Raw genomic sequence first — 21369 nt, forward strand, 5'->3', positions numbered from 1 at the left:
GAAATGCATCCCCATTTCTAATCCAACATTAATTATCTTCTGTACTTTAAACCACACTCTAGAAGAGGTCACAATTCTTTGTTCCTTAGAGGAAAATTAACCTTCTATTATAATGCACAAAGGAACATAAATACTTTAAAGACAATGGATACAAACTCTCTCCCCACCTCCACACACACATGAAAAATCACAATAGCATGACTCCAGGAATTGAAGCTGTAAGAAAACCAAATTTAATGATTTCACATACACATGCCCAAGGAATGGGCCTCTGACACGGAAGCCATTGTTTAGTCTCCCTATTGTTCAGGGGATAAAAAGATTCCAGAATTTGCTCTGTTTGCAGATTCTGGGGCATCTAAAATGTTAGTGCCAAGAATCCCACACGTGCCCCATAATGGGGCTTTGGTTTTTTTAACAGGCCCAAATACTAAGGGAATGGGTCTTGCTATAAATAGAGCCCAACATTTAGCCCTAGTTCTCCCACTGTCTTTTACTTTCATGAATGTCTCTGAGTCTGAACAAATACTCCTCCCTTAGTCTGGTATTGTTTCTTTTAAATGGGTTGTGATTTCTGGCCTTGCTGGTAAGAGGTGCTCTGATATGTACAGATGGGGCTATGATATGGAACCGAAAAGATAGTAAGTATCAGATATTTAAAGATATTTGTAGAATTCTTCTCTGGCTGAAAATCACTTAAAGAGAGCATTTTAAATCTATTATTCTTTTTGAGAGTTCTTAGGTTCTGGTAAGAGATTTTAGGCTTGACTGATAAACTGCAAGACAAAACAATTCCATTGAGATAAGGCTTTTAAAGCTGTAAAAACTAATAGCTGGACAGTTATTTCACTCACGGACCTAATTTGCCCTGTCTCTGGTAGGAAAACTTCAGAAACAGATAGGTTTTGTTACTGGTAATGAGAGAATTGCATCTTGCCATCTATCCATATTTTTCATTGTCAGGTTGCTACGTGCTGAAACATATAATTCAGTTCCCACACACGTAACAACCACTACAATAAGGGGGAAAATACTTTTTTTCTTCTGAGACAACCCTTTTATTATTCCAATGTTATTCATCAGAATTCCTCTTTTTACAGTCATTTATACAGGTTGAACCTATCTAATCCAGCATTTTCTCATCTGGCAACATCCGTAATCTGGCATGATTTCAGTTAGCCAGATGACCATTTATCATGGGGTGGTCAACTTTCCTGTGGTCCCATAAAATTTGTTTACAGCCACCAGTCCTGGGCTTTCCATGTTCTGTGTTGTTATTTAGCTGTAGTATACTCCTAAATGTCTTCTAGGAGCCCAGAAAGCAGTGAAAGTGTTGGTAATGTGCTAGATAATACTGACATCCTGTGGTCTGGCAAATTCTCTCATTTGGCACTAATCAGGTCCTGAGGGTGCTGCACCAGAGAAAATCAACCTGCACTTGAATGCAAGGGACTGGCCAAGAAAACTTCTCAGAGTTCCTTCTAGTCCTTTACTTCTATGATTCTATACAGAGCATCATGCTGCAAATCTCAAATCCTATGTGAATAAATGCTACTCGGATAAGAGCTAACCTTAGGAGAGTTTGTCAGACTGACCCTAAAGTTAGGAAATCTGTACTAGTGGTACAGGGGCATTTGAACCAAAGTAAAGCCAAACTCAGAATTTTCCACATGTGAAGTGGGCCTGTCCCATGAAAGCCCATTGCCTAATACATTATTTTGTTAGTCTTTAAAGTGCTAAAAAACTGGTTTTTTGTTTTGTCAAAGCCACAGTTCTTCAATGAGCTTCATGCAAAGCTCCACTGATTACAAGGTTCTATGAGGGCAAAATCTCCATGATGAACATAAATATTCTGCAGAGCAGGTAGTGGACTCATGTCAGAAGGTTCAGTATAAATACTTGTGAAAAACAGTGTTAGTGAAAAGACTCACAAATGACCCTGGATCTGAGAGTCACTCCCCAGAGTTCTTCCAAACGTTGCATTTGCTGGTAGCCAAAGAGGCTTTTATTTTGTTAATTTGCCCTAACGTGCTCAGCCTGTTGGTGGAAAGAAATGGTAACACAAGTGGAATTCAAATCTCCTCCATGCTATTTGACAGCAGGCATTCTCAATGTGCTCCTTTCTGATGACATTCTTCTAATTGCTAATGTTGTTTGGTAGAAAAGTAATAAATATGAAATTGAATTACTTTGTAAAGGACATCAGCTGTACAAATGAAGAGAGTTCAGGAAGAGGATTTACCCAAGAAGCTATGTCATAAAATAAAAAAAAAGGTGCAATTATATTTAGCATCTGTTATATCTGTGGTGGTTAACATTTCACTGTGTGAAATTGCCAGGGATATTATAATGCAGTAAAGGTAAAACCATGAATTTCCATCTACCGTATCAATAGCTTTTCAAGAATTCATTTACTTGGAAACAGAAATCTTCTGGAACTTAGAACATGTTATGTGATTTTACTGGTTGAGCCTCAAGCCCTCAGTCAGTGACACTGACTCCTGCATAGATCATGGCCTTAATTAGCATTTGTTAAATGAATGCAATTTCATCATCCTTTTATATAGCATGATATCCAAATGTGTATTTTTGCGCTATACTCACATTCTGTTAGTTATCCACCTAGCTCAGATCATACTGTTATCATTATGCAGTAAGAATCAGATTTGTTTTTATCTTCCTTGTTTTGGTACTCTTGACATTCAATGTGTTATACTCTTACAGCACACCACAAAGGGCTTTGAGATTCTTAGCATTTAAGATGCTAGGAAATTGCAAAAAATATTATTTCTCATTATATTGACCTAAGTAGGTAAGTAGTTGTACATCAGTTCCTTCTTTTGACATGTTGTGGTCCGTCACATCTGATAAGGTGGATTGTATTTTATTTCTTAATGAACTTTGCTTCAAGTCTTTATATGGCTGTTCTGTTTTGAAGATTAGCTCCTCTGTCTCTTTTACTTCAGCATAAAACTGTTACTGCGCCATTGCAATAACAGAGTCTCTTTCCATTTGTGATTTGTGCTATAGGTTGCTCATGGCCCCTACACAGCCTGCAGTTTTATAATTAAAAATTTCCTTGTCTTCCTCCATTAAGTGTTTGCATCTAATACAAAAATATGTAAATAAGATGCTTTCAAGTACTTGTATCTCTGAGCAGATTTCTCCTATCTTGAGGACTCTCTGTTGAGTGCCAGAAATCCAACCAAACACTATCAGAAATTCCTTCATATAATGTGCAAAACGTAGGTCATACTCTTGCTTATCTTTGTGATATAACTTGTCGCTTCCAATCTTGTACAAAATCTTCATCCCACCTCTTAGGATTTGTTTCTGATATGGCCTGTTTCATTTTTGATTCTTTCTCCTGTGGTTTCTTTTTGCATCCCCTTCTCCTTCGACCTATGAACTTTAGATTTCTGCAATACCTGAGACTTTGAAAGAATAATTTTAAGGCTCGTTGATATCGCAATTTGATATTTATTGTATAGTGCCTAAAGACTCTGATTAGAATTGGGGATTACACTGTGCTACATCATGTATACATTCCTAATGAACCACATCCCTTGACCCAATCTAAGCAAAGAAAGAAGAACATTATCTTATCTGATCTGTGAAGACTCAGATGGGCACATGAAAAAGGACAATAAACCCGTATGATGCATGAAGCCAGAATACAGTAAACTCTTTCATATCTGGCAGGACTGGGCGGGGGGTGGGGGGGCAGTTTACTGGATTTTCAAATATTCTGGATAATAGAGAGATACACAGAGCAATGCAAAATACTAAAGAAAAACAAGATTGGATATTAAGAAACAAACAAAAATGTATGCAGGGTACTTTATTTACCAACAGTAGTATTGTACACTGTAAACCTGTACTATGCTCACTGTATTTATTTGTGAACAAGAAGCAGTCCTATGGCACCTTATAGACTAACAGATATTTTGGAGCATAAGCTTTCGTGGACAAAGACCCACTTCATCAGATGCGTGAGTGGGGGGGGGTGGTTTCAGAGGGATATTTAAAGAGTGGGGTCCCAGTAAAAGGGAGGGCCAGAGCTGATAAGGTATACTGAGCAAGGTGGAAATGGCCCATTATCAATAGTACATATCAAAAGAGATAAAAACAAGTCAGATCAGACAAGGAGATATGACCCATTGTCAGAGTCTAATGGGGAGATATTAACACCCAGGGCAGAGAAGCTGCTTTTGTAAGGTGCGAACCACTCCCAGTCTCTGTTCAATCCTTGGTTAATGGAGTCAAATTTGCAAATAAATTGCAGCTCAGACACTACGCTCTCCATCTGATTTTTGAAATTTCTTTGTTTCAGGACTGCTACCCTTAGATCTGCTACTGAGTGTCCAGGGAGATTGAAGTGTCCCCGCCCAGGATTTCTTGTTGTTCCCGAAGCTACAGACTAACATGGCTACCTCTCTGATACTTGTGTTTACTTTCACTATGCTGTACTTATAGAAAACCTAACTAAAAATTTACTTATGGTTAAAATCCCAGTTCCAGAAAGTAGAATGCTGGATATGAAAGAGTTTACTGTAGATGGTCCAAACAATCCATTCTGGCCTCAAAAACATATGAAGTCACATATTAAAGGGCAAAAGTATAAGAAGATAGACAGTCATGTCAAATTAAGACAATATATATTTATTACTGTACTTAAATGGTCAGAACCTAAATTACATTGCATTTCTTAAATTTTTCTTAAAAAAAACTTTCCAAAAATTAACTAATATTTATCTAATATATAAATACATTGACTGTTACCATTCGAAGAGCTTTTGTATGCATTTACTATCGCAGCATAAAATGGGATTAAATTCTTATCAAACCGTATGCATACATTTAAGCGAATAATAATTCAATATAATCTGAAGGAAGATGGGATACTTCTTTGTTATTGACCTCTTTTGGATAAGAGAAGATAGCATAAAAATTTCTTTTAAAAAAAGATTCTCCTTAAATTTCACTGACACATCTTATGGCACCACTCACTGGACAAAACAGGTCAGTTAATTTCCATGTGCAGCCCCAATAACCTTTAATTGTGGCAGCAGCTAAGAAAATCTCCCTCCGAGCCGCAAAGCTTTCTGCAATGGATAGACTAGGGAACAAATTATGTTGAATGACACTGATTTTTTTAAACATTTTTATTTGTAACAGTACTACAGGGTGTGTTACAGAAATTAATGGAAAATTTCTAAAAATTTGTTGTTCTATTTTGCTGAACGCATTACACATAAAATTAAAAATAATGTGTCCATATACGTTAACAAATGGTTATCATCTGAGGTAAAGTTAAAGTAGGTATCGAAACATACTGCAACAGTCACTTTATCTTTCTCATCTTTATTAAAAAATATATGTGTCAGAATGCAGAAATAAAAATGAATGAAAATCACAGAGCAAACATTTTTGCAAAGAAGGTGCCCAATAAATTATTAGATGACAGATTTTATCAGAAACGTGGATGGCTATGATCTATCAAAATATTTTTCATGACATGTAAAGATCAAAAACGTCTGGGGACAGAAAGAGGATGTTGGGTGGGATTCCCTGGTTTTTAAATTTAAAGTGACAAATTTAGTGCTAGTAAAGGATGAAGGTATAAACAATCACACAAGCTGGATCAGCTATTTATCTACAATACTGGTGCAATGTGGACTCCCAACATTCCTCTGCACATCAACATCTTAACTGTGACAAGGAAGGGCATTCTAGTGATAATGGTAATATGGTAGCTATAGATGCAATTTTTAAAAACGTTGGTTAAAATAAAAAATTGTCCATGACAATGTTGACTACTGTTTTTCATAGAAGTCAACTTAAAATCTCAGCCACATTCAGTTTGTACCTACTTTTCTTATTTGAGCCCTAGATATGTAATATCAATGGATGCAGAGTCTTGACTCTACTTTTCCTCTTCTTTAAACACTTTACTGTATAACTGAAAATAGACTGCAGAACACTTTGAATGTTTATGAGGAATCAAAATTATGTCTTTGTGATTCAATACTGCAAGACAAAACCTAGAAAAGTCATATTGAGAAAGAAAAGTAACACTATATATTGAGATCAAAATTGTGAAAATATCCTTAAAAAGAGATGCCCTTTTGAAATATTTTTCCTTATTTTAATCCCAAACCACGCAATCATCTGGTTTTGATTTAACTCCTACAGTTAGAAAACTGTTTGCATCTTTCTTCTGATGTGAAAATATGACTTTGCTGCAAGTATATATTGATGCCTATAGAGTATGCATCAAATGTTGATGGACTGGAGGATAAGATCTCTTCTCTGCAGGGTTATTAGGTCTACTCATATGTAATATGTCATTCATGTATTTCTGTAACTCACAATTCTCTATTTTACCTATTTCATAATAAGAGATTGGAATCATGTTATGAGATTTGGATATACATATCAACAGTCACCAGTTCATCTTTCAGCTTTCTTTGTTCACAGTAAATATGCTGTCTTCTAAACCCTTTTTAGCTTATATAGAGATGAAAGAAAGTAAAAGATTTACAACTTCAGGTCTATTTAAATCAATGACAGAAATATAAATCCTAACATTTCAAGTTAAAAACAAAATCTGCACAATAACCCTAAAAACAGATTAATTGTTTGCTTTAATATTATTGTTAGTGTTAAACCACTAAATTCAATATACTGTAACTGCATAGGAACATCAGGAAAACACATTTGACCTGTATAACAATTCTCTGTAGGGCAAAAATATATAGTTTCTTTATGAAAATCATGTGCTAACATATGAACGCAAACACTGCACTTCCGTTTCATAAATGTAAAAAAAGGAGTTTTTAAATTCTTCTGTTCTGTGTGTAAACAGGTGGATGACTTCCACTAGAGATTTCAGAATAAAAGAAATGTCTATGAAATATGAATTATTTTTGTATGGAGAATGAATACTTGTGGAAAAAGCTATACCATAAAATCTTGTGTTCCCATCAATTTTAGTAGTTGCTGACAAGCTAATTGCTGTTGGCAGATGCGCCTGAGCTTCTGCCTATAATACGCATGTGAAAAAACATAAGTGATGCAAGAACCACAAATTGGGTTTGCCACACCTCTCAAGGACTGCAATTTGCTACCTTCTCTACAGTGTAATGGCATTATTAAAAGAAATTTAATAACATTTATATTTACAAAAAACTGGTAATTTTCATCTGAACTCCTTAAAGCCATTTCCCTTTAAACATTTAAAGAGTTTAACGGTACAATTTTTTTTCCAAGATATAAAATAAAAACCCCATTTGAATTTTCTGATGTACAAAAAGTGATAAAGATGAACAACTTGATCACAGAATCAGTTTGTTATTCCAAAATTCATGCCTTCATTGTCCCACTTATAAAGTCTGTCGTCTAAAAATCCATAAACCAGAATTATACCAGAATTATTTGGCAAACGATTTTTTTCTTCAAAAATGGCACACAGAGAAAAAAACACTTGTCTGCATAGCATTACAGCAGCAAGATAGCGAAGAAATAAAAAATATTCCTTTACTGTACTTGTTTTATGAGTTTCCTAGGAAATAATATATTTTTCACCTCTTTCATCAATGGGATTTGATGTCCTTTTTCCACCCACTCAAGGAGTATTCAAACAGAAAAGCAGCAATTCTTCCTCATGGTGTGCTATAACTTAAAGGTCCATTTGGCAATGCTTTTAACTAGGATGGATAATCAACACAGTTTTACTCTGCGGTTTCAAGTTAAGAATCATTTCCATAGGAGGCATTTTACTGTTAAATTCTGTTACCTATACAAAACAACAGAATAAGAAAAAAACAACAAACAAACACAACCTGTATTTCTTTAAATATGCCAACACGAAGGTGAGGGGGAGTGAGGGAACTATAATGTCAAAATTAGCCTGACATAAATTTGACAATGAGAAACATGTCACCATGACATAAAAAGTGCAGACTTGTGCCTGGAAGGCTGCTGAATGATGATGCCATTGCTACATAGGATTATGCCTTCTTTTTTTTTTTTCTCAAAAGAAAAACAATGGCTAATACTTGTTCAATTTCAAATGACCATTGTTCAGGTGGGCTGTAAAGAAGAGACAAAAGTTTAAATGAAGAACAGAGTAAGACTTCGTATTGTGGGCGCTCGGAACTCAAACACTTGGAATGATAAGCAGGGCTCATTTTTATGTTTGTGCTGCCATAAAAAATAGCCATTGGTTGCCAAAAACTGTCAGGTACATTTGGTAGGGCAATCCTCTTTCCTTTGTCAGACAAGATCCATCAAAAACAAGCATAAGAGCCAATAGGCTTGTCAGGGTGTAGATTTTTTCACTTGAGTCTTGAAGCGCCACAAGCCTATATTGATGCTATTTCTTAGGTCTGTTGATCTGGGCGTAGAGAGGTTCTGTTTCCTGAGGACAATAAAAATAAAAATAAGCAGAGATGTCTCAGGACATTTTTGGAATATCTGCTTATAAATAGCAATGCATCTAGAGATAAAACCCAAGGGTAACAATTACGAAAGTTTATTTTCCTTGATGTGTTGAATGACTATCTATTCCTGTAGGAATTTTTATGGAAAGAACAATTCAGCATTACCTCAGAGTAGTTTCACAAATATACTGAGCTTCAATTAAACTTTACTCTGTGCACCATACACTGATCCTCAGGAGGCATTCCTAGGGTTGTATGTGTGAAGAAGTTCAGAGATAATTATATATCTAGATATTTTGAAGTTCATGGTCCAGATCCTCAGCTGCTGCCAATCACAACTCAACTAATGTCAGGTTAAGGATCTAACCCAACGTTAAAGCACAAAACAAAGCTGGATATTTTTATATGGTTTATATAGAACTGCCATTGTAAGAACGAACTCATGACACTGCACTTAGATTTAGACTGAATGAACTTTACATTTTCACTATACATGTTATGAGTTCTCTATATGAAAACCATGAAAGTTAATTTTGCAGGGGTTGATAAGTCTAATTATTCCGTAAGTAGAGGAAAGCATGCTGTTATGCTAAATAGCCATTTTAGTATGAATTTCTTAGAAACAGAAAAATGTCATGTCTTCAGACTGATATTTCATATTTGATGTTGTGTTTACTTGATATCATATTCATTCTGGCTGCAAGATACAGTAGGACTCTCCTCTACTTCATTTTCAGAAACTAATTTATTAAAGTGAAAATGACACTTAAAAAGAGAACAAGATAGGCAGAAAGACTAATTGATGCCACATTGCATTAACATTCCACGCTAAGATAAATATTCAAATAGCCTGGTATGAAGTTAAATTTAGCCATGTTAGAATCAGATTCGCACTGAATGGAGGACAGCAAAAGCTAACACAAAACAAAAGTTATAGGGTTTGGCAAACTGAGCTGACCAATGGTGAAAGCTTATGGTGGTGAGTTAGTGGCTACTCATTCGTTTCTAACCACTGCAATTGCAAAAGTAAACTGCTGAATGTATATCAACAGAAGCCCATCTTCCTGAACCTGCACACATACATCCTGAATTGTCAATTACTCACAACTCAAACCTCGGCTCAGCACAATGGCCAAGCTGCTGGTCTGCGTGCTAAGGAGTTTCTCTGGAGAAAAAAAAAAAGGAATCTTTCATTCCCCTGTGACTTTACAGCAGTGAAGATTCTCAAGGCTTTTAAAGGTTCTTCCCTGTTGACTGTTCTTCAACAGAGGAGCAAATGTTGGTGGGTATCTTTCTCTCCTTTAGTCATTGCTGTGTCTCCATTTGCAGTGATTCAACCCACACCTGGTCTATATGACTCATTTCACATTCCTGGTCCAAATTAATAAAATCCTGCCCTACTGTTACTCTCCATGGGAGACACGTTTCCCAAAGAAGGACATGAGGATTACAGTAGATGAAAAGCTAGATACGACCCAACAGTGTGCCCTTGTAAACAAGAAGATGAACAGCATGGTGGGCTGCATTAGCAGGAGCATTGTCAGCAGAGCTAGGGAAGTGATTATTCCCCCTTATTTGGCACTGGAGTACTGCATCCAATTCTGGGCCCCCCCATTACAGAAAGGATATAGATGCACTGGAGAGAGAGAGTCTACCAGAGGGCAACAAAATTGATTAGGGGGCTGGAGCGCATGACTTATGAGGAGAGGTTGAGAGTTTGGGGCTTATTTATTCTACAGAAAAGAAAAGTGAGAGGGGATTTGATAGCAGCCTTCAACTGCCACAAGAGGGGTTCCAAAGAGGATGGAGAGAGGCTATTCTTAGTGGTGACAGATGAGAGAAGAAGGAGCAATTGCCCCAAGTTGTGGTGGGGGAGGTCAAGTTGGATATTAGGAAACACTATTTCACTAGCCCTGTGTCTACACGTGCCCCTTCCTTTTGAAAGGGACATGTTGATGAGTGGGTTCAAAAGATGCTAATAAGTCGCTGCAATTAATATGCAGCGCCTCATTAACATAATGGAGGCCACAGCGATTCGAAAGTGTGGCTTTTCGAATCGTGTGGCGCCCGTGGAGACAGGACCTTCTGAAAGGACCCCCCCCCGAGTTTTTGAAAGTACTTCTTCCGATCTGCTTCGAAAACTGGGATGGGGTCCTTTCGGAAGGTCCCGTCTCTACGGGTGGTGCGCGATTTGAAAATAGTCATTGCACCACCTCATTAGCATCTTTCAAAAGGAAGGGGCACATGTAACCCCAGCCTAGGAGTGTAGTGAAAGTCTGGAATGGGTTATATAGGGAAGTGGTAGAATCTGGGTGTGACAAAGACCTGGCTGGGATGATTCAGTTGGGATTGGTCCTGCTTTCAGCTGGCGGTTGGACTTGATGACTTCCTGAGGTCTCTTCCAACTCTATGATTCTATGATAAAGTGTGAACTCCTTCCACACATCTCAGTGGAAGCTCATCTTTCACTTTGTGTCTTTCTTCCCTTTACTCCTAAAAACTGCTGTATGTTATAAAGGTTTGGCTGTCCCTCTCCTACCCATGCCAAGCCCTTGAAAAAACTATAGTAACTGAGAAACAGAAAAATCATCTCCAGAATTATTTGTTTAAGGGTTAAAAAAAGATTTCCTATTGGAAATGCACATATGTTGTGACCTCAAAAAAATTAAAGGTATCCAGAAGTGATGATCAGAACTATGGTTTATATGCTTCGTTCTGAGGAATATTCCACTATTCCAAATTTTCAAGCACAGTAGACAAAGGACTGACAGAATGATCATGGGTAGTCCAGAAAAAATCAGTACTAATTAGCATAAGAAATGTGACACAAATAGGCCACTCTTTCAGCATTGGTTGAGTCTAGGATAGGGGTAAAACGTGATGATTGATCCAGAACTGGGAATTCCAGTTATTAAATGCTACAAAGAAAAAAAAAAACTCTGAAAATGTCACGTGCAGTTATTAAAGCTGTCGTCTAATAACTTTAACTTATGCAGATGCACTTAAGTGGCAGATCCCCAAGGTCTCGTTGACCTTGTAATCATATAGGAGATTTACATATCTGTCAGAATAAATTCTTCTTCAATAATTTCTCCAGCGTATTAGGCACAAAGACGTATCAACATTAGACATGCTTAACTTATTACTTTCACCCAGTGTTGATACTGAACATATATTTAAGATGGCTAAAGTAATCATAATGTCACTCTGACTTTATTTATATTTTTTCCTGTTATCCTAGAGTCCTGATAAAGCATGGGATTAGGTACTCTTCTCTCTCCTTTAATAGGGATTCACTTCCTGATGCCAGAACAAGAGACTAATTGTTAAGGTTCCAGATGACCTTCTCAATGAGGTCTGTTTTTGCCAGAGATGGTGAATGATCTTCTAATGTTAGTCTGAGAAAATTCAGACGGTCGTTGTTGATTATTCCCCAGCTGCGAAAAATTAACAATAATGCTTTGGAGAGGAGCAAAGGAGAACACAAAGGGACAGAAAGATCCTGAACCAAAAAAGAGAGAGAGATTGGAAAGCAGATTCAAAAGAGCACGCTCTTTTCATTTTCTCAAAACCACAGGTAGACCCTCCTCACAAACACCACACACACTGTATGGCTACAGGGATGAGGAAAGCAGAAATGAAAAGTATTCGTCTTACAGAGTGACTTTCTATCAAAACTCAGATGAAATATCACTTAAGGGCAACAGAATTTAATGGTTCCCGCAATGTAATTCTCTAAGCCTTCTACCTTCCTCTCAATGTGGGATGGTGCAAGAGTGGTAATGGAAGAAGATACAAACAGGAAAGTGACTCCTAAGTGAGGCATCCTGTCAGGACAAATAGGACCCATCCAGAAAGAGAACCCCTCCTGTTTGGTCCTGGTGTTTATGGTTGCTATCTACAATTGTGCTGCTGCTATTAACTTCCTTTTCAGGTTCTTTGGTAAATACTCTGGTGAAGAGGTGACTGGGCCTGCACAGAGCCTGCTGGAACTCTTCATGATTTCCTTTCAGTGTGTGTTCTAGAGTCTATTGCTAACTGCAGAAAAAGAGCTACCACCAACTGTGTCAGTTTCTACCTAAGCTCTACTTAGGTTTGACTGATTGACCATCAACTGTGGGTCATGGAAAGAAATCTCTGAGATGAGTGTATTTCATTCTAGGACTCCCAGTACAATGCCAGAACCTTGAAGTTGATGGAAAGACAAGACAGGCTGCACAGGATCAATATATCATGCACTCTATGGTTCTTCACCATGCTTAGCATGGCTCAAGATCTGCAGAAACTTTAACTCTGATGCAAAAGCCTAGGAAGGTTGGCTTATAATAGTCCATTTTGGAACTGATAAAGGTGGTATGAACTCTTTTCAAGGAGGTCACATGGTGTTCTCTTACCACTGAGAACTGGACACCAGTAGACAGTCAATTGTTTGACTAATGACATAGGTCAGTGATGACAACAGCATCATGACCGTGACTTAGTTTGAGATCTTACAGGTGTCTGCATATACTCGAGACATCAGAGGCATATCTTTTCTAGGAAGCTGATTAATTCTAAATTTTTTTTTGTGATGCTTTGCTGACAATCACAAGACAGCTACTTCACATTCACAAACACTGATCATTGCATTTACTTCATTATTTTAAATGGCTTGTGTTGAAATAACTGTGGTGCCAAAGAATACCTTACACTCTTTCACTTTCAGATCTTACTCTTCTGCAAGAATTAATCCACATAGCCTACAAAGGAGAATATTATTTTCGTGGTACTAAGATAGCAGGGAACAGGGTTCACATTCAAATGATATAGGAAAGTTACTTCCATTGTTAACATCTATACTCTTGAAATGTTGGTTACAGATGAACCAAATCCACTGATGTCAAAAAGCCAAAGCTCCCTTCATACCATCTGTAGTAGGGGAAGTTCCCACTACTGAAAGAAAAGGGATAAGGTGGGCTGAAGGGAGCATGAGCAGTTCCACACATCAAATGAATGAAGGGCTCCTGGTGGGAGACAATCAGGGGACAGCTTTCCAGAATATATAAGAAGCTGCTCCAGCAAAGCTGGCTCAGTTAGGCCCTAGCCAGGGAAGGGGCAGGACCAGCTCCCAGACAGAGTAAGCAATTCAGTAGGACAGTGCTGGGCAGACTAAGGAGGGCTAGGGAGAGGCTCCAGCCTGAGGCTTGCCAGACCGCTGGACCCACAATAGAGGCCCAGAAGGTTCAGGGGCCACGGGGTAAGTGAGCAAGGCTGTTGAGAGGAGAGAAGAGAAGGGCAGAATGATGCTGCTGCCAGAGGGTCCCTGGGCTGGAACTCAGAATAGTGGGTGGGCCTGAGTCCCTTTCTTTCTCCTTGTACTGCACCTAGCCACACCAGGGTGGTCCTAATAAACTATAGTTTGCCCTGATGTGAGGGGTTAGACCAAGGCTTCACTGGGCCACAGCGGTGGGTGCCATGGAATGAACTAGGACTACTGAATCCCCAGGAAGGGGAAGAGATTACTATAGTGGTCACTGCTGGAGGGCAGTATCCTGAAGAGGATGCCACAAGCTAGATGATAATGTGAAACCAGAGGTGATCATCAGAAGAGAGCAGTGGTCCTCAATGCACCAGCCAGAAGGAGGCGTCCTGCAGAGGAAAACAAGCTAATTCCCAGACCAATCAGCAGGAGGCACCTTTGCGATGAGTTGAGCCCATTACATCACGACACCACAACGTAACACTTCCTTCTGTTGATATCCACCACTGAAACTATCAAGTGTTGCTTGACATAGAATCAGTATGCTGATGAAGATTACTGTCAATACTCATGGACAGTTAGTGGCTGAACAGGAATTTGAAATGTACTGAGGACAAGCAACTTCCACATCAGTACAAGCCACAGGTATGCGATAAATCTCAGGATCCAGCCCAAATTTTTACATACGGTGAAGGCAGCCACAGGGTCTAAGGCAGAATAATTGAAAATGCTTTTTCTCCTGTTAATAGTACTTTGAGTACACTTCTGAGAAATAAGATATCTAGCTTATTTTACAGAATCTGTAGCTAAACAAATATTTTCTTTTTTCCTCCCTCTTTCACCAAGGGTATCCAGAAAGAACAAAAGCATTATGCGATCTAAGCATAAATCAAAAGCCAGCTAATGAAAGCATTCTTGTTATCCACTGTTTTTATTTTCCTCCTTTCTGTGCAATCACTTCCCACATTTGCTTTTCTAAACCAGAGAGTATACGCCTGAACACAATTCTTATTAAGAATATTTCTGAATACTCAAACTTCCTTGAGTTGTGAAGTCAGGCCTGTCTGCTTTTGGTCTCAAGTAACAGTGGGTCAAAGATATAACTTATCAATAAATGTCAGATTTACCAAGCTTTCAACAGCCATTACTAAACAGGTTAGTTGTGATAATAGCTGCTGTGTGATAAGAAGTTTCACAGGTTCAGTTTAAGACTGCAAGAGGATGAGAAGAAATTCAGATGGAGATAGCTATTGATAGATGCCAACATACACCTAAGACTGTAAGAAACAGAAACTAAATTGCTAAAATAGGAAATAAATCAGATTAAGAAATATCAAATAGGTGACTATGCTGTACCTGAATACACTGCGAAAGAAGATATTGTACGTGCACAATTGATTACAAAGATGCTGGCAACAGATAAACTCTGAAATCCTTTCATAACGTATCACAGAATACTGTGTTCTTGGAAAGGACAAAGTAGGTGAGGTAATGTCTTTTATAGGACCAAGGTCCATCAGTGAAAGAAACAAGCTTTTTAGCTGCACAGAACTCTGTTGGTCTTGTATCATTAATAACCTATGATCAACATAGCTAAAACAACATGGAAAACAATATGGTCTTGGAAGACCATCCATCCCACTTGTATATTAGGTATTTCTTGCAATAAAGAGCTAAGCTCTGAAATGATCACATGATTTCATCTACCTTTTATTATATATTATATTATATTATATATTAAAGGTAGATGAAATCACGTGATCATTTCAGAGCCCAGCTCTTTATTGCAAGAAATACCTAATATACAAGTGGGATGGCTGGTCAAAGAAAGATATATAAACCTATCCTCTACACAGACTGTAATCACAGTTCTTTTGCACTAGAGTATGTTTCAGAGCCCAGTTCTTTAGTGCAAGAAATACCTAATATACAAATGGGATGGATGGTCAAAGATATATAAACCTATCCTCCACACAGATTGTAATCACTGTTCTTCTTTTGCACTAGAATATGTTTCTCATTACAATGAGGCCAAAAATGCTTTGATGGACATATACACTGTTTTAGGCACTGAATTAAAAATTCTCCATGGAGTCTCTGCTGAATTTAGGCCTGTCTCCCCATTTCATTGATGATACAATGCTTCTGAGCAAGTGGATTTCTTTGTCTGCTGCTGAATGGTACTGCACTGAGACACTATGGTATTTTGATTGTAAGCTCTTTGGGGCAGGAACTGTACTTTTTTTCTGTGTTCGCATCCCTGGTCCATGGCTAGTGTCCCTAGACATTAGTGCAATGCAACTAATAAATAGTAATGACATTTTATATCAGCCAGAGTTATATGATGTATCAATGATGTGTGTTAGTTTGAATTGTGAACATATATTATTGGCTAGGCCCAAAATGAATGACAACAAAGAAATCAACTAGAAACTATTAGTATCACTTGTAGTACTGTAGATGTAGAACTATAGTTCTCCCCAATGTTCTTGGCAATGTACAAACAGAACAAAAAAGCCATCTCTGCCACAAGGAGCTTATAATCTAATCTAATATGTAACAACAGATTTACATGATTGTCACACGCAACCTGCAGTAGCAGAGAGAAGTAAAACGTGCATGAAACACTGGCTTACAGAAGATGAGCCATCTTCGTATCTGCCAACAAATCAGGAGGAGAAATTTGTCAATACCGTCAGAGAATTTTGAAAATTACCTTGATCCTGATACTTAATAATAGTAATCAACAAACATTTGAATTTGAAATGAATTCTTGAAACATCCAAGAATTTGCTTTGCACAGACACTGTAATATGAGATAAAGGGCCAGATCTTTGATGTCCAATTAAGGTTCAGGATGATGGACTCCTGGAAAGACACAAAGGTGTCAGAGCAGCTTCTAGCAATACCCAAATCACCAGCACAGGGGCTGTGTCAATGCTGGATGGGGCAGAAGGGAGCAGAAAAAGATGGAGCTGAATTACCATGTGGTGCACCAAATCCTGCGGTGGAATGATCCTTAGAAAGCATCTCTAGCTCATTTACATTGCCCTTCTGGATGCTTTGACTTGAATTGTTTTGGATTCCATTCCAACATCCTTAGTTACTGAATTTAGGAAGGCATAAACATGCTTTAGAGCCACTTTGGTTTCCCACGCTGTCATCTTTGTGCCACTCAGGATTGATGTGATACTTTTTACACTGTATTATGTATTCATAGGAGATAATCTAAATGCCACCCAAAGTGTACCATATCGAAGCTATCTTAAATTCTTTTACCAGATATATTAAGCAAGCTGATTGCTGAAACAACTATTCATTTTCAGAAGAAATAACTTATTTTTGCTGAAGATACACAAATGGCTGTTGAATATAGTGTTGTGTCTAGACCAAAAAGGAAAGTTATTCAACCAGTGTTAGGGATTTGTACCAGCATCAGCTTGTACATAGGCAATATTAAATCACATATTCCAGTGTTAAAAATATGAATGACAAAACAACCAAGTTAATTAATAAGCATAATATTTAAATAGTAACATTAAAACATATTTGGATGGAATCACAATGTCTGACATTCATCACTATCTCTTTGAAAAATATATACAACAAACTGAAAATACTTATGAGTGCTTCACAGAACTTTCACTAGGTGCTACATTTCCAACGCATACTTTAAGGAAAAAGATGCAGAGATCATCTTTTCCATAACTGGATTTAAAACTGTTTTATGTGTAATGATCAGTTAATAAAATCAGCATGACTAAAATATGTACGCATCAAATCACCATCACTTCCTGATGGTTTTAATTTGACCTAGGACATAAAAAGCCAAGAAGTTCAACTTCAGTACAAGTTACTCCTCCCTGGTCTGGCACCATCAGAACCTGACCAGTTCCATACCAATGAATCTGCCAGAGCTGGCGAGGTCAATGCTGGCCCTTCTGGCAACATAGGGGCTGGTATTGACCAAATGGATACTAGGACTTTGTGGGAGAAGCAGGGCAGCTGCAGAGCTCCATGGCCAGAAATGCACTGAATCCCATGCCCACGAGGCTGCACTCCCAGTCCCACCACTGGGGCTGTGCTCCTGGTCCCTAGCCACCCTGCCTCTTCCCCGGAGCACTCTCCACCAATCCCCACTGATTCAGGGCTGGCCGTCTGTTGCTGCCATCTGTGGTGCTATTCTGGTGGCAACAGAAGAGTTGGCACTGACTGAGCAGAGACACTCAGGGGAAGAGATAGGATGCCTGTGGAGTCCCCTGTACAGCCCCATGGAGTACCCCACCCACCAAGCCTCTTCCCCCAAGAATCCCCCAGCCCAACTCTCTCTCCCTGAGCTTGAGTGCTGCAAGCGACCTACTTGTAGTGCTCTGGCAGGGCAGGGAAGAAGTCACTAAGCAGGGCCTGAAATCAGTCTTGTGGATTTTGGACCACAGACGTTGGTGGACTACAGAAGTCCAAACCATAGAGTTCCAATGTGTACTGCATGTTTTTATACCCACATAATAAGAAATTGAGTTCCGCTACTACTCTGCCAGACTTATTTAAGGGGCCGTGTTGACACATTTGTTTGCTTATTTACTGAAATTCCTTCCAGTGGGCAAGATGTTTTATTCCACATAATTTGCTACATCTGTGCAAATACCAGTGTCTTTTTAATCTAGTAATCTGTATTTACTCCCTAAAATTCTGAGGTCACTTAAAAAAGTCAGCATTCACAGTACATTTGTTTAAATCACTGATACTCATGCTTCAGGGGCCAAATTAGTGATAAGTTTTACCCAAAAGAATTATAACCCCATGAATTCATTGCTTCATTTACTATAGTACTATCCATATTTAAACAATATAACTTGAAATATTTAATTTATATGTATATATTTTTCACAGCAAATAAGTTAATAGCAGTGCAAGATGATGACAAACTGCTAGTAACACAGTAAAAGCATCCCGATTAGTTAATAACTTACACCAGTTAATAATTAAATCACACTCTGTTTTAATATTATGTGCTACAAAGAGCCCCAGGAGATGCATTAAAAAGCCACTTGCGGCTTGCAAGTTGCAGTGGAGTATCACTGGTTTAAAACATGCAGGCAGCTGCAACACACAAAACTGCACAATCTGCAACACACAGCTCTGGCAAAAGCCATGCAAGCCACAGAGAATGAGGAATAAATTGGGGGTGGGGAGTGGAGAGGAAGAGGGAAAGGTGTAGTAAAACAAAAATAAATGATGTATCCATGGAAGTGATGGTAAAAGAATAAGTGAACACCACAAGATGGAGAGAGAATAAAAGGACAGATACCTACCACAACCTGCGCTATCTAGCTACCGACCTGTGGACTTACAGTATCACCAGTAGGCTCACCAAATGGATCACTGTTGGAAGAGGCCTGAGATCCATCAGGCTAGAATACAAGAACATAACACTTTTTTTTTCTCAACAATAGGAAGCAAAAAGGCAGTCAAAGGTTATTTTCATGCTAGGGTCACTTTCTATCACATGCAGCTACTGTAGGTTTTAAAACACAAAAGTTGAGATCCTACAAGTAATACACTCATAACATTTGCTTGGACTTCAAATGTATACATAAAGGAACTGATTTAATGCCTGCTGAAGTGGATAAAACAGCTGCCACTGACTTCAACAGGCATTGGTCAGACTCCAAATGACTGTAGGACGAGTTTTAAAAAGCATATCTTGGACTAAGTTCATAGGCAAATCTTGTGTAATTCATGCCCTCTTCTATCCCTTCTGAAGTTAAGTTATGGCAACCTGAGGTCCCTCTAGCCTTTCTTTAACTTATAATTCAAACCCCACTCATCAGGCCAGTTTATGGCCTACAATCCCCATTTAGCTATCTTCAGACCTTGGACTACTCAGTCTCACTTTATGTAGTAGGATCTTAACAGAGAAAAATCATACAGTAGAGTCCCACAAGCAGGGTATGTAAAAAGAATAGCAACTAGCAGGAAAATGTTCAAACGCCTAAGTCTATATGGACCATATTGTTTTAACATATGTACTTTTACATCTTCTTCTGCTTCCATAGCATGCATACTACATCAACCTGGAGTCCCTTACACTCCCGTAAGTAAGCTTATGGATGTTTGAGGGTAACTAACATCACCTTATATAACACCTCTGAATTTAGCATCTTAATAGTAATACATACTATTGTGCATATCAAGGCAATGTTAGATAGCTATCAAAACCACACTTGGAATGAAAGATGTCTGTACCAATCCCATTGAAATGTTTGTTTGACGTGTCCAGATGACTTTCAATGATTCCCTTGTATTTTCTCGCTAGAAAATTCTGGTTAATGTTAGGAGTCAATCTACTCACAGCCTCCTGCTCTTCACTTTTGCTTGGGCTTTCAAACCCCTCTTCAAAGAGGTCATCTGCAGTTGGGTCACTGGTATGAGACGCTGATGATTTTGAAGGAGAACTCTGTCTAGGAGCAGGGGTTGGAGCTAAACAAAGATGATGGCAAGAATAATAGGAAATAAATGATTAATTTGTTCACACAAATGATTCAAAATCTGTTCATGCTTAAAACCCCGAAGTATCAGATCCTTAAACGGTTTGTTTTCTGATCAACTGTATTTTGTAAAATGAAGCAAACAAAATCAATAGCATATAACAAAAATGTCATTAATTCCTTATTTGTATTCCATGCTTCAAATTCAACTACCCAACGAAAGGAAATGCCACCAATCAATGTCTGAATTCTGTGATTTGAAACAAACAAATTTAATGGCTAGCCTATTTCCTCTTTCAGCCTTTTCAGAAACATAGCATGGCAGTCGGGTCCACTCAGACACTTAGTACTGGGTAGGCTGGGGCACTTTACATTCATAGCCAGGCGTGCTGTGCATTAAGTTTCCATAAAGACTAAGTCTCCATATAGAAACGATCATCAGCTTGCACCCACAACTATTATAACTATCACTCAGACACAACTAACTGTATTTCTTTTCTTTTCTGGCTTCCTCTCTGCTTTGATTTGAATAAAAGTTACAATTTCTTTCCACACTGTGGTGTCTGACCAGTTTTGCTAGAGTGAATTAGCCCATTATTGTGAAAATATACTCATTGTTCAAGCCACCTAGCCCCACTCAACTGGCCAAATAGCCATGGGTCTAATGGCTAGTGAGCTGGACACCACAGCTTTAACCATTTGCATCATATGTAAGTTAATAATTGTATGAGGGGGGGATTTTCAAAAGAGCTCAGAGTTCATTTAACTCTGACTTCTACTGTTGTTAATAACAGTTTTATCACTGAGTACAATGGAACCAGAGTTAGGTTAGTGCCGAGTGCTTTTGAATATGTTCAAGATATTGTTATCAGGTACAACTGAGCTCCTCTGCAACTCAACAGACTTCTGGTGATTTCCATGGGAGTTGGATCTAAACCAATGTTCACACTCATATAATGAATCTCCTTTTAAACAATTTTTTGCAGTCTGACCATATAAGCACATTTATGTTCTTGGAGTGAAATTCACACTCCAGAACAGAGAGGCAGAAGAAGGCCTGTTAAATCCTACTGAAGACTCCAAAAATATGGCTTTAGAGAGACTTAAAAGGGCACCTCTAAAGGAATTAATTTCACCCTATTGCATGAATATTTTCTCATTTATAGTTTTAATATTTCTCTAACCATTTAAATGTGCT

At 38.2% G+C, this 21369-nt stretch overlaps 1 protein-coding gene across 1 annotated transcript in view; it reads right to left on the reverse strand.

Moving 5' to 3' along the window:
* Positions 1 to 4679: 4679 nt before the first annotated feature.
* The window catches only part of DAB1 (DAB adaptor protein 1), a 277887-nt gene continuing 261197 nt past the window's right edge, over positions 4680 to 21369 (reverse strand). The window contains exons 16-18 of the mRNA XM_075003144.1: positions 20036 to 20163; positions 18996 to 19094; positions 4680 to 8422 (exon numbers count right to left, since the gene is read on the reverse strand). Coding sequence (XP_074859245.1) covers positions 19011 to 19094; positions 20036 to 20163 — 212 coding nt within the window. The 3' untranslated portion in view covers positions 4680 to 8422; positions 18996 to 19010. The remainder of the gene's footprint in view (positions 8423 to 18995; positions 19095 to 20035; positions 20164 to 21369) is intronic.

This window comes from Carettochelys insculpta, chromosome 9, assembly GCF_033958435.1.
Source record: "Carettochelys insculpta isolate YL-2023 chromosome 9, ASM3395843v1, whole genome shotgun sequence".
Classification (NCBI taxonomy): domain Eukaryota; kingdom Metazoa; phylum Chordata; order Testudines; family Carettochelyidae; genus Carettochelys; species Carettochelys insculpta.